The 13256-nt window shown below is 41.4% G+C and overlaps 1 protein-coding gene across 1 annotated transcript in view; it reads left to right on the top strand.

The window, feature by feature from the left end:
• CCDC7 (coiled-coil domain containing 7) overlaps positions 1 to 13256 on the top strand; it is a 453173-nt gene that overhangs the window by 404102 nt on the left and 35815 nt on the right. The window contains exon 36 of the mRNA XM_073018860.1: positions 1925 to 2011. Within this exon, the coding sequence (XP_072874961.1) occupies positions 1925 to 2011 (87 nt within the window). The remainder of the gene's footprint in view (positions 1 to 1924; positions 2012 to 13256) is intronic.

Below are 13256 nucleotides of genomic sequence, written 5' to 3'. Positions count from 1 at the left end.
AATATGTATAACAATAGCACAAATACTGGGGAAAGAGAATAAAGCTATATATAAAGGAGTAGTGTTTCTGTATCTCAGTAGAATGCAATTTGTGTAAATGTGAAAAAGATTATAAAGTTGACTGAGGTAATAATTACACATTTCTGTAATAAGCATTGAATTGGACACTTTAAATGGAAAAATAGTATGGTTTAAAAATATACACATTTTTAAAAGCTCAGGAACTCTAAGCAGGATAAGATTTTGTAAAATTTAAAGCAACAGGATAATAATGTAAGGGAGGAAAATTGTGACTTTTACTAGTTGATAAATTTCTCCAGCACATAACTTTGTATTCCTAGTGTTTAACTCTAAAATGCTCTCCTCATTGACTCCCTGCTTATCTAAAAATCCTCTGATTTCTTAATTCAAATGAATCAGCCTTTCTTTCTTGTATCTGTAGGAGAAAAACAAAAGAGCTGAAATGCACCTGTTAATGTTCCTCAGTTTTCTGTTGCATATAGCTTTACTTTTACAAAATGTTGTTACTGAATTATTGAAAACTCATTTTGTCCAACATGATGGTTTTTTGTTTTGTTTTTTTTTTGTTTTGTTTTGTTTTGTTTTGAGACGGTGTCTCACTCTGTTGCCCAGGCTGGAGTACAGTGATGCGATCTCAGCTTACCACAACCTCCACCTCCCGGGTTCAAGTTATTCTCCTGCCTCAGCCTCCTGAGTAGCTAGGACTACAGGTGCCTGCCACCACGCCCTGCTAATTTTTGTATTTTTAGTAGAGACAAGGTTTCACTGTGTTGGCCAGGCTGGTCTCGAACTCATGACCTCGAGATCCACCCAGTTCAGCCTCCCAAAGTGCTAGGATTACAGGCATGAGCCACTGACCTGGCCAGTATGATGCATTTTTACAATGATGCATAATCTGGTTTCTGCCTCTATTTGAATTATATTGGTGGTTTATTTGGGCTGACATGATAATAGTGCAAATTTTAACATTAATCATGGGCTCAGCCAATATTCCAAAGCAAGACTTCTACTCTGTTGTTCAGGATCATTACAGGTGTCCAACTACCATTACATGCTCTGCTAGAACCAACTTTGACACAAAAAAACTTTAGGTTTAATAAACCGGGTTTACCAATTCTAATTATCCCTTTTTCAATATGAAATTCTTTTTAGTAGATTTTTTAGTTTTTCCATCATTATACCTAGATACTAGTTTCTAAATCCAACAAAGTGTATAAATCACATAAAACTCAAATGAAAAGGAATACAATCCTAATGCTGGTACTACTGCAAATATTCCTGTTTTCTTCTTTCCAGCTACAAAGTCTACCTGCTAAGAGAACCAGAGAGAAGAGACTTTTTCTCATTACATGCGTTATTTCTTATTCTTTTTTTATCACTGATGCCTATTTGAATTATAGTTACACCACCTAAAATAAACTATTAAAATATTTCTGGATGAGTCAAGGAACTTCTGTTTTATCATATTTTGTGAGTTGTGACGACCGTTGTGTACAGATAGGTCAATTATGAAAAAAAAATTTATGTTCCACCTCACCAGATATACCCCTACAACATGCATATGTTCTTAATATATCCTTGAAAGTTATGTTATTACCACAAACTAGTGTGATTTAAATTTGCATATGAGATTGCATTATATGGAAAAAATAGTTAAGAAATAAGGTAGCATAAGTCTGTGCCTCAATTTTGTTATTACTTGCTATATGGTATACATATAATAAGGTTTATATGATTGCTAATTGTCCTTTCAATTTAAGTTCCTATGTTGCTACAATCTGGACATTTTATTATAATTCTTGTACTCTAATGAAGAATATTAATTAGGATAGTATTAGACACATGCACACACACGTTAATATTTATGTTAGAAAAGTGTTTTGAAATCTGTTTGCTTTTATAGAGACTGATGAACGATTGCGTCGTGCAACTGAGAGAGGTACAATAAATAATGCAATGAAGACACAGTTAAAGAGAAAGACTTACCCTGGTAAGAATAAGAATTTGTAAATCTACTTATGGTTTACTATCTTCTCTGGAGTTTAAGTATGTATCTCTAATGACAACAGTACCTATATGTAATTATTACATGAGAAAAAGTCTTCATGAATTTCCTCCTATAATTAGTTGAACTCTAGTATTTATTCTCAATAGAAAATTAACTTTAGGGCTCATTTATTTAAAAAGTTATCCATAAAAGTCTAATGCTATAATGACCTTAGAATATGCTTGCAGAAATATTTCAAATGCTCTTCAATTTACTTTCTATTTATGGCTAATTAGGAAAGTTGCTTTGTATTTGCAAAAGCAGAATTGCTAGCTTATGAACATGATAACAAGATGAATATAACTGATAATTATTTCATTGGTTACCCATTCCCTCTTATATCATTATGTTATCAGGCAAATTGACAATGTTTCAACTGCTTTAGTTTTGTTATATAGTTCAAAAACTATACTACTGCATTTTTAGTGGTGAAACAGTGACACACTTCTCCTTAATTTTTGGTGTTGTACCCAAAGAGGCAGAGAGCTTAACAGAGACATAAGGGAAAGAGACAGATAAGAGAGCCCTGTTAAAACAACTCTCATCCAAAAGTGATTGTGTGTTATGATGGTTAATACTGTCAACTTGATTGGATTGAAGGATTCAAAGTATTGATCCTGGTGTGTCTGTGAGGGTGTTGCCAAAGGAGATTAACATTTGAGTCAGTGGGTTGGGAAAGGCAGACACATCCTTAATCTGGGTGGGCACCATCTAATCAGCTGCCAGCATGGCTAGAATATAAAGCAGGTGAAAAATGTGAAAAGACTAGACTGGCCTGGCCTCCCAGCCTACATCTTTCTCCTGTGCAGATGCTTCCTGCCCTCATGTGAGTTAATACTTAATAAACTTCCATTGATCTATATCTATATCTATCTTCTATTACTTCTTTCCCTTTAGAGAATCCTAACTAATACAGATTTTGGTACCAGGAGTGGTTCTAGAGGAACAGAATATTAAGGATGGAGTTTCTTTTGTTGGTTTTGGGGTTTCTGGAGTTGGCTGCTTAATATGATTAAACACAAAAATGTTAAGGACTCTACTTCTAATAGTGTGGAGAACACTGATAAAGAGCTGGAATTGTAGAAAAACATACACAAGCTCTTATCATGCAAGTGGCTGACCTGCAATGAAAGGTGCATGCACAGCCTTGCCAGGTGTCTACTCTTAAAGTGAGGGCATTGATTGAAAAAGAATGGGATCCTGAAACTTGGAATGGGGATGTGTGGAAGGACCAAATGAAGCTGGAGACACTGAGTTTGTAAACTCTGATGAATCTTTTTTACCAGAAGAAGCAGCTTCCCCATCCCCAATAGTGGCAACATCCCCTCCCCAACCCATGCTGCCACAAGCCTTTGCATCTTTGAGAAGATAAACTCTGTGCTGCCTGAGGCAACAGTGATGGCCTCCCCTGAGGCAGTTGCCAGGCAAGATAATGTTTATTCTCCTCAGGAACCACCCCCAACATCCCTGTTTGCTTCTAGACCTATAACTAGACTAAAGTCCCAGCAGTTCAAAGTGTAACCCCCATGGAAGTGCACTACACTCCAAAAGAACTACTTGAGTTTTCTAATTTATATGAGCAGAAATCTGAAGAACTTGGAGTCCAGTGTGCGAGGGCAGGAAGCATCCAGCACGGGAAAAAGATGCCCTCCTTTTGAGAGATAGCTCTTGTCCTGTTACTGGGTTTTGGTAGAAACTGAACATTTGACTATGGGTCATCTAGTCACCATGTGACCTGAACTACCTATCATGAACTGGGTGCTTGCTGACCCGTCTAGCCATAGAGTGGGGCATGCACAGCAGCATTCTATTATCAAATGGAAGTGGTATGTACATGATCGGGCTTGAGCAGGTCCTGAAGGCACAAGTGAGTTACATGAGAAGTGGCTCAAATGCCCATGGTCCCCACTCCTGCCACCCTGCCTGCTCTCCCCCAGCCTGCACCAATGGCCTTATGGGGAGTTCCTTATGATCAGTGGACAGAGGAAGAAAAGACTAAGGCCTGGTTCACAGATGGTTCTGCATGCTGTCAGGCCTCTGAGCCTAAGCTAAGCCATCATATCCCCTGTGACCTGCATGTATACATCCAGATGGCCTGTTCCTGCCTTAACTGATGACATTACCTTTTGAAATGCCTTCTCCTGGCTCATCTTGGCTCAAAAAGCTCCCCCACTGAGCACCTTGTGACCCTCACTCCTGCCCACCAGAGAACAACCCCCCTTTGACTGTAATTTTCTTTTACCTACCCAAATCCTATAAAACGGCCCCACCCCTATCTCCCCTTCGCTGACTCTCTTTTCGAACTTGGCCCGCCTGTACCCAGGTGAAATAAACAGCCTTGTTGCCCACACAAAGCCTGTTTGGTTGTCTCTTCACACGGACGCGAGTGAAATTTTGGTGCCGTGACTCGGATTGGGGGACCTCCCTTGGGAGATCAGTCCCCTGTCCTCCTGCTCTTTGTTCTGTGAAAGATTCACCTATGGCCTCTGGTCCTCAGACTAACCAGCGCCAGGAACATCTCACCAATTTTAAATCGGGTAAGCGGCCTCTCTTGAGTCTCTTCTCCAACCTCTCTCACTATCCCTCAACCTCTTTTCTCCTTTCAATCTTGGCACCACACTTCAATCTCTCCCTTCTCTTCATTTCAGTTCCTTTCCTTTCCCAGTAGAGACAAAGGAGATGCGTTTTATTGGTGGACCCAAAACTCCGGCGCCGGTCACAGACTCGGGAAGACAGTCTTCCCTTGGTGTTTAATCACATGGGGACGCCTGCCTGATTATTCACCCACGTTTCAGAGGTGTGTGACCACGCGGGGATGCCTGCCTTGGTCCTTCACCCTTAGCAGCAAGCACCACTTTCCTAGGGGGCAAGCACCCCCCACCCCTTCTCTCCGTGTCTCTACCCCTTCTCTTTAAACCTGCCTCCTTCACTATGGGCAGCCTTCCACCCTCCATTCCTCCTCCTTCTCCCTTGGCCTGTGTTCTCAAGAACTTAAAACCTCTTCAACTCTCACCTGACCTAAAATCTAAATGTCTTATTTTCTTCTGCAATACTGCTTGACCCCAATACAAACTTGACAATGGTTCCAAATAGCCAGAAAATGGCACTTTCAATTTCTCCATCCTACAAGACCTAAATAATTCTTGTCGTAAAATGGGCAAACGGTCTGAGATGCCTGATGTCCAGGCATTCTTTTACACATTGGTCCCTCCCTAGTCTCTGCTCCCAATGAGACTCATCCCAAATCTTCCTTCTTCCCCTCCCACCTGTCCCCTCAGTCCCAGCCCCAAGCGTCGCTGAGTCTTTTGAATCTTCCTTTTCTACAGACCCATCTGACCTCTCCCCTCCTCCCCAGGCTGCTTCTCGGCAGGTCCCAGTTCTTCCTCAGCCTCCACTCCCCCACCCCATAATTCTTTTATCACCTCCCCTCCTCACACCCGGTCCAGCTTACAGTTTCATTCTACCACTAGCCTTCCCCCACCTGCCCAGCAATTTCCTCTTAAAAAGGTGGCTGAAGCTAAAGGCATAGTCAAGGTTAATGCTCCTTTTTCTTTATCCGACCTCTCCCAAATCAGTTAGCGTTTAGGCTCTTTTTCATCAAATATAAAAACCCAGCCCAGTTCGTGGCTCATTTGGCAGCAACCCTAGACGTTTTACAGCCCTAGACCCTGGAAGGTCAGAAGGCTGTCTTATTCTCAATATGCATTTTATTTTATTACCCAATCGGCTCCTGACATTAAATAATATATATAGCTTTATTTTCTTTCCCCAGTATTTGTGCTATTGTTATACATATTATACCTGTAAATATTAAGGGCAATGTAATAATTATTGTTAAATAAAGCTCCAAAAATTAAATTCCGGCCCTCAAACCCCACAACAGGACTTAATTAGCCTTGCCTTCAAGGTGTACAATAATAAAGAAAAGTTACAATTACATGCCTCCACTGTGAGACAAAATCCCAGCCACATCTCCAGCACACAAGAACTTCCAAATGCCTAAACCACAGTGACCAGGCGTTCCTCCAGGACTGCTTCCCCAAGGAACTTTCTTCAAGTGCTGGAAATCTGGCCACTGGACCAAGGAATGCCTGCAGCTCGGGATTCCTCCTAAGTTGTGTCCCATCTGTGTGGGACCCCACTGGAAATCAGACTGTCCACCTCACCTGGGAGCCACTCCCAGAGCCCCTGGAAATCTGGTCCAAGGCTGTCTGACTGACTCCTTCCCAGATCTTCTTGGCTTAGTGGCTAAAGACTGACGCTGCCCGATTGCCTCGGAAGCCTACAGGACCATCACAGACACTTTAGGTAACTCTCACAGTGGAGGGTAAGTCCATCCCCTTCTTAATCAATACAGAGGCTACTCACTCCACATTACATTCTTTTCAAGGGCCTGTTTTCTTTGCCTCCATAACTGTTGTGGGTATTGACGAACAGGCTTCTAAACCTGTTAAAATTCCCCAACTCTGGTGCCGGCTTGGACAACATTCTTTTATGCACTCCTTTTTAGTTATCCCCACCTGCCCAGTTCCCTTATTAGGTTGAGACATTTTAATTATCTGCTTCTCTGACTATTCCTGGGCTACAGCCATACCTCATTGCCACCTTTTCCCCCAGTTCAAAGCCTCCTTCACATCCTCCCCTCGTATCTCCCCACCTTAAACCACAAGTATAGGACACCTCTACTCTCTCCTTAGTGACTGATCATGCATCCCTTACTATCCTATTAAAACCTAATCACCCTTACCCTGCTCAATGCCAATATCCCATCCCACAGCATGCTTTAAAAGGATTAAAGCCTGTTATCACAGCGTGGCCTTTTAAAACCTATAAACTTCCCTTACAATTCCCCCATTTTACCTGTCCTAAAACCAGACAAGGCTTACAGGTTAGTTCAGGATCTGCGCCTTATCAACCAAATTGTCTGGCCTATCCACCCCATGGTGCCAAACCCTTATACTCTCCTATCCTCAATACCTCCCTCCACAACCCAGTATTCTGTTCTGGATCTCAAACATGCTTTCTTTACTATTCCTTTGCACCCTTCATCCCAGCCTCTCTTTGCTTTCACTTGGACTGACCCTGACACCCATTGGGCTCAGCAAATTACCTAGGCTGTACTGCCACAAAGCTTCACAGACAGTCGCCATTACTTCAGTCAAGCCCAAATTTCTTCCTCATCTGTCACCTATCTTGGCATAATTCTCATGAAAACACACATGCTCTCCCTGCGGCTCGTGTCTGGCTAATCTCCTAAACCCCAATCCCTTCTACAAAACAACAACTCCTTTCCTTCCTAGGCATGGTTAGTGCAGTCAGAATTCTTACACAAGAGCCAGGACCGCGCCCTGTAGCCTTTCTGTCCAAACAACTTGACCTTACTGTTTTAGCCTAGCCCTTATGTCTGCATGCAGCGGCTGCTGCTGCTTTAATACTTTTAAAGACCTTTCCTACAGGGTCTGAGAAGGACACTGTGGTCATTTCTTCCCCTCTGTCACACACAATTCCTCAGTTTGGCCTTCCCAGCTCTATACAGTCCGATAACAGACTAGCCTTTATTAGTCAAATCACCCAAGCAGTTTTTCAGGCTCTTGGTATTCAGTGAAACCTTTATATCCCTTACCATCCTTATTCTTCAGGAGAGGTAGAATGGACTAATGGTCTTTTAAAAACACACCTCACCAAGCTCAGCCACTAACTTAAAAAGGACTAGACAATACTTTTACCACTTGCCCTTCTCAGAATTCATGCCTGTCCTCAGAATGCTACAGGGTACAGCCCATTTGAGCTCCTGTATGAACGCTTCCTTTTATTAGGCCCCAGTCTCTTTCCGGACACCAGCCCAACTTGAACTGTACCCCAAAAACTTGGATAGAGCCTAAAAACTCATCAACCAAGCGAGTAATTATGCTGAACCTCCTTAGGCACTCTCTGATTGGATGTCCTGGGTCCTCCCAATTCTTAGTCCTTTAATACCTGTTTTTATCCTTCTCTTCCATTTAGTTTTTCAATTCATACAAAACCGTATCCAAGACATCACCAATAATTCTGTATGACAAATGCTCCTTCTAACAACCCCACAATATCACCCCTTACCCCAAAATCTTCCTTCAGCTTAACCTCTCCCACTCTAGGTTCCCACGCCGCCCCAATCCCGCTCAAAGCAGCCCTGAGAAACATTGCCCATTATCTCTCCATACCACCCCCCAAAATTTTTGCCACCCCAACACTTTACCACTACTTCATTTTATTTTTCTTATTAATATAAGAAGACAGAAACGTCAGGCCTCTAGGCCCAAGCTAAGCCATTGTATCCCCTGTGACCTGCACGTATACATCCAGATGGCCTGTTCCTGCCTTAACTGATGACATTACCTTGTGAAATTCCTTCTCCTGGCTCATCTTGGCTCAAAAAGCTCCCTCACAGAGCACCTTGTGACCCTCACTCCTACCCGCCAGAGAACAACCCTCCTTTGACTGTAATTTTCCTTTACCTACCCAAATCTTATAAAACGGCCCCACCCCTGTCTCCCCTTCGCTGACTCTCTTTTTGGACTCAGCCCGCCTACACCCGGGTGAAATAAACAGCCTTGTTGCTCACACAAAGCCTGTTTGATGGTCTCTTCACACCGACGCGAGTGAAACATGTTATACAGGCACCACTAGAAAGTGGACAACTATAGCACTACAGCCCATTTCTAGGACATCCCTGAAACACAGCTGTGAAGGGAAATCTTCTCAGTGGACAGAACTTTGAGCAGTGCACCTGGTTGTGCACTTTTCATGGAAGGAGAAATGGCCAGATGTGTGGTTATATATTGATTCATGGGTTGGAGCCAATAGTTTGTCTGCATGGTCGGGGTCTTGAAAGAAGCATGATTGAAAAATTGGTGACAAAGAAATTTGGGGAAGAGGTATGTGGATGGACCTCTCTGAATGGTCCAAAACTGTGAAGATATTTGTATCCCATGTGAGTGCTCTCCAACGGGTGACCTCAGCAGAGGAGGATTTTAATAATCAAGTGGATAGGATGACCCGTTCTGTGAACACCAGTCAGCCTCTTTCCCCAGCCATGCCTGTCATTGCCCAATGGGCCCATGAACAAAGTGGCCATGGTGGCAGGGATGGAGGTTACACATGGACTCAGCAATGTGGACTTCCACTCACCAAGACTGATCTGGCTACGGCCACTGCTGAGTGCCCAATTTGCCAGCGCAGAGACTAACACTGAGCACCATTCCTCAGTACCTGGTGGTAGGTGGCAGGTTGATTATATGGGGCCTTTTCCATCATGGGAAGGGCAGAGCTTTGTCCTCACTGGAATAGACACTTACTCCAGGTATGGGTTTGCCTATCCTGCATGCAATGCTGCTGCCAAGACTACCGTCCGTGGACTCACAGAATGCCTTACACACATGATGCGCTACACAGCATTGCCTCTGACCAAGGCACTCACTTTATGGCTAAAGAAGTGTGGCAGTAGCATGTTCTCATTCATAGGTGGGAGTTGAACAATGAGAACACATGGACACAGGGTGAGGAACATCACACACTGGGGCCTGTCAGGGGGTAGGGGGCTGGGGGAGGTATAGCATTGGAAGAAATACCTAATGTAAATGATGAGTTGATAGGTGCAGCACACCAACATGGCATATGTAAACCCATGTAACAAACCTGCATGTTGTTCACATGTACCTTGGAACTTAAAATATAATTAAAAAAAAAAAAAGAAAAGAAAAAACCATGTTTTAAAATGGCCCTGCAAAACCATATTTTTTGTGGGAGAAATTTCTATCCATAGAGAATCTCCATTAATGTAGCCAGGAAATTCCTTTCCAGGCATTTCCCAAATATAGGAGAGATTAACTAAGTGCCTGCCATCTTTTAAGTCCCAAAAAGAGACATTTGTCATCTATTCTCTCTAAAGACCTGTGAGGCTTCATCTACGTAACAAAGACTTTGGCCTCGACAATCCCCCTCATCTTGACTAAAGCATTTCTTTCCACTGACTTCAAGTCTTTAGACAAAGCTTAACTGTTTCAACCAATTGCCAGTCAGAAAATCTTTGAATCTACCTCCAACCTGGAAGCCCATGCTCTTTTAAGATGCCCTGCTTTTTTTTATCTGAACCAAAGTATACCTTCCATGTATTGATTTATGTCTTTGCTTATAATTTATGTCTTTGCTTATAAAATGTATGAAACCAAACTGTAATTCAACTACCTTGGGCATACTTTCTCAAGAACTCTTGAGACTGTTCCCTGGGCCATGGTCATTCACATTGGCTCAGAATAAACCTGTTTAAATTGTTAAAAAAAAAAAAAAAAAAAAAAGTGCGGTAGTGGATTCATGCTCATGGAATTCACTGGTCTTACCATGTTCCCCATTATCCTGAAGCAGCTGGAATGGCCTTTTGAAGTCACCATTACAATGCCAACTAGGTGACGATACTTTGCAGGGCTGGGACAAAGTTCTCCGGAAGGCCATGTATTCTCTGAATCAGCATCCAATATATGGTACTGTTTCTCTCATAGCCAGGATTCATGGGTCCAGGAATCATGGGGTGGAAGTGGGAAGTGGCATCACTCACCATCACCCCTAGTGATCCACTAGCAAAACTTTCGCTTCTTGTTCCTGTGATATTACTTTCTGCTCACCTAGAGGTCTTAGTTCCAGAGAGAGGAATGCTGCCACCAGGAGACACGACAACAATTCAATTAACCTGAAGTTAAGAGTGCCACATGGACACTTTGGGCTCCTCCTACCTTTAAGTCAACAGGCCAAGAAGGGGGCTACAGTGTTGGCTTGGGCGATTGACCTGGACTATCAAGATGAATTCAGTCTACAACTCCACAATGGAGATCAGGAAGAGTATGCATGGAATACAGGAGATTCATCAGCGCATCTCTTAGTATTACCATGCCCTGTGATTAAGGTCAATGGGGAATTACAACAGCCCAATCCAGGCAGGACTACAAATAGCACAGACCCTTTAGGAATGAAGGTTTGGGTCACTCCACCGGGAAAAACTTCCATAGCCTGCTGAGGTACTTGCTGAAGGCAAAGGGAATACAGAATGCATAAGTAGAAGAAGGCAGTCACCAATTCCAGCTACAACAACGTGACCAGCTGCAAAAATGAGGACTGTAATTGTCATGAGTATTTCCTCCTTCTTTTGTTAAAAACAAATTTGTGCATGTATACACTTGTACTAAGAACATATCTTCATTTTATTTCCTTTTTCCTTTATCATTTGACATAAGATTTATTGACTTCATATCAGCATTTAAGTATTGTTAACTTTAGGTAATAGTATTTGGGTTGGGGATTTGTGTGTTTCTGGTTGTATGAAGGATAGTTGTATTATGTTAGGCATAATTATGACTTTATTGTTGCCTTTATTTAAAGATTGTGTATGATCTCAGGAGATGTGTATGGGTTCAAATTGATAAGGGGTGGACTTACAATGGTTAATACTGAGTGTCAACTTGATTGGATTGAAGGATGCAAAGTATTAATTATGGGTGTGTCTGTGAGGGTGTTGCCAAAGGGGATTAACATTTGAGTCAGTGGACTGGAAAGGCAGACCCACCCTTAATCTAGGTGGGCACCATCTAATCAGCTGCCAATGTGGCTAGAATATAAAGCAGGCAGAAAAATGTAAAAAGACTAGACTGGCCTAGCCTCCCAGCCTACATCTTTCTCCTGTGCTGGATGCTTCCTGACCTCAAACATTGGACTCCAGGTTCTTCAGTTTTGGGACTTGACTGGCTCTCCTTGCTCCTCAGCTTGCAGGAGCTGACCTATTGTGGGACCTTGTGATCATGTGAGTCAATACTTAATAAATATATATATCCTATTAGTTCTTATATATATAAGGATATATATAAAACATATATATACATACTCTCTCTCTCTATATATATATATATATGTATATATCTCCTATTAGTTCTTTCCCTCTAGAGAACCCTAATACATGTGTATACACAACTGTGCCCACAAAGGAATAACATTAGAAGCTTCACGTTGCAGGAGAAGACTTCAGTAAAATAGAAAATAATCCACCCACATAGCTAAATAAGGAAACATGTACACAACAAGATTCCAAAAGGTAAACAAGAAATTCGTATGTAGGTTTGCTATCTAAAAAGCCACATTTTAGCAAAATATGATAGGCAAGAAAAAAAGAAAAAAAAAAACCAAGAAGATGTGTCCCATACAAAGGAAAAATGCAACAGAAACTTTTTATGAGGATGTCAAATGTTTGGCATAACAGGGAAAGACTACAAAACAATTCTTATAAATATTTAAAAGAATTCATAAAATCTATGCTTAAGCATGAAAGGAAGATATGATGAGAATGTCTCACCAAATAGAGAATATTAACAAAAAGATTGAAAGTATTTTGATTTATAATTGAGCATATTTATGGGATTCAATATGATGTTTTAGTGCATGTAAAAAGGAAATTCTAGAGTTGATAGTACAAAAACTGAAGAAAAATTCACTAGAGGGGCTCAAGAATAGTTTTAACAGAAGAAATAATCTGTAAATTTAAAGTAATAGGATTACTAGGAGAGAAAGAACAAAATAATTTAAAGAAATTATGGCTGAAAATTTTGAAAAGCATTTGATGTAAAATACTAGTCCACCTATCCAATCCAGTTATATAAACACAATAAAATTCACAACCAGATCCAACGTAGTAAAAACGTTGAGAGACAAAGTGAAAACCTTAAAGTGTCAAGAGAACAACCACAGTAATGTGTTGTCTAATGATGGAAATGTGTCCTGAGAAATACATAGTTAGGCAACTTCATCATCATGCAGACATCATAAAGTTACATACTTACACAAACCTAGGTGATATAGCTTTCTACACACCTAGGCTATGTTGTATAGCCTATTGCTCCTAGGCTACGAACTCGTAAAGCATGTTACTGGACTGAATTCTGCAGGCAATGGTAACACAAGAGTAAGCAATTCTGTATCTAAACATAGAAAAGATACAGTAAAAATACCATATAAAAGATAAAAAGTGGTACATCTGTATAGGGCACTTACCATGAATAGAGCTTGCAAGACTGAATGTTGCTCTGGGTGTGTCAGTGAATGAGCAGTGAGTGAATGCAAAGGTCTAGGACATTATTATACACTACAATAGACTTTATAAACACTGTGTGTA

This window comes from Chlorocebus sabaeus, chromosome 9 (genome assembly GCF_047675955.1).
Source record: "Chlorocebus sabaeus isolate Y175 chromosome 9, mChlSab1.0.hap1, whole genome shotgun sequence".
NCBI lineage: Eukaryota > Metazoa > Chordata > Mammalia > Primates > Cercopithecidae > Chlorocebus > Chlorocebus sabaeus.
Note: the sequence above shows the minus strand (reverse complement) of the source record. Positions and strands in the feature narration are given on the sequence as shown.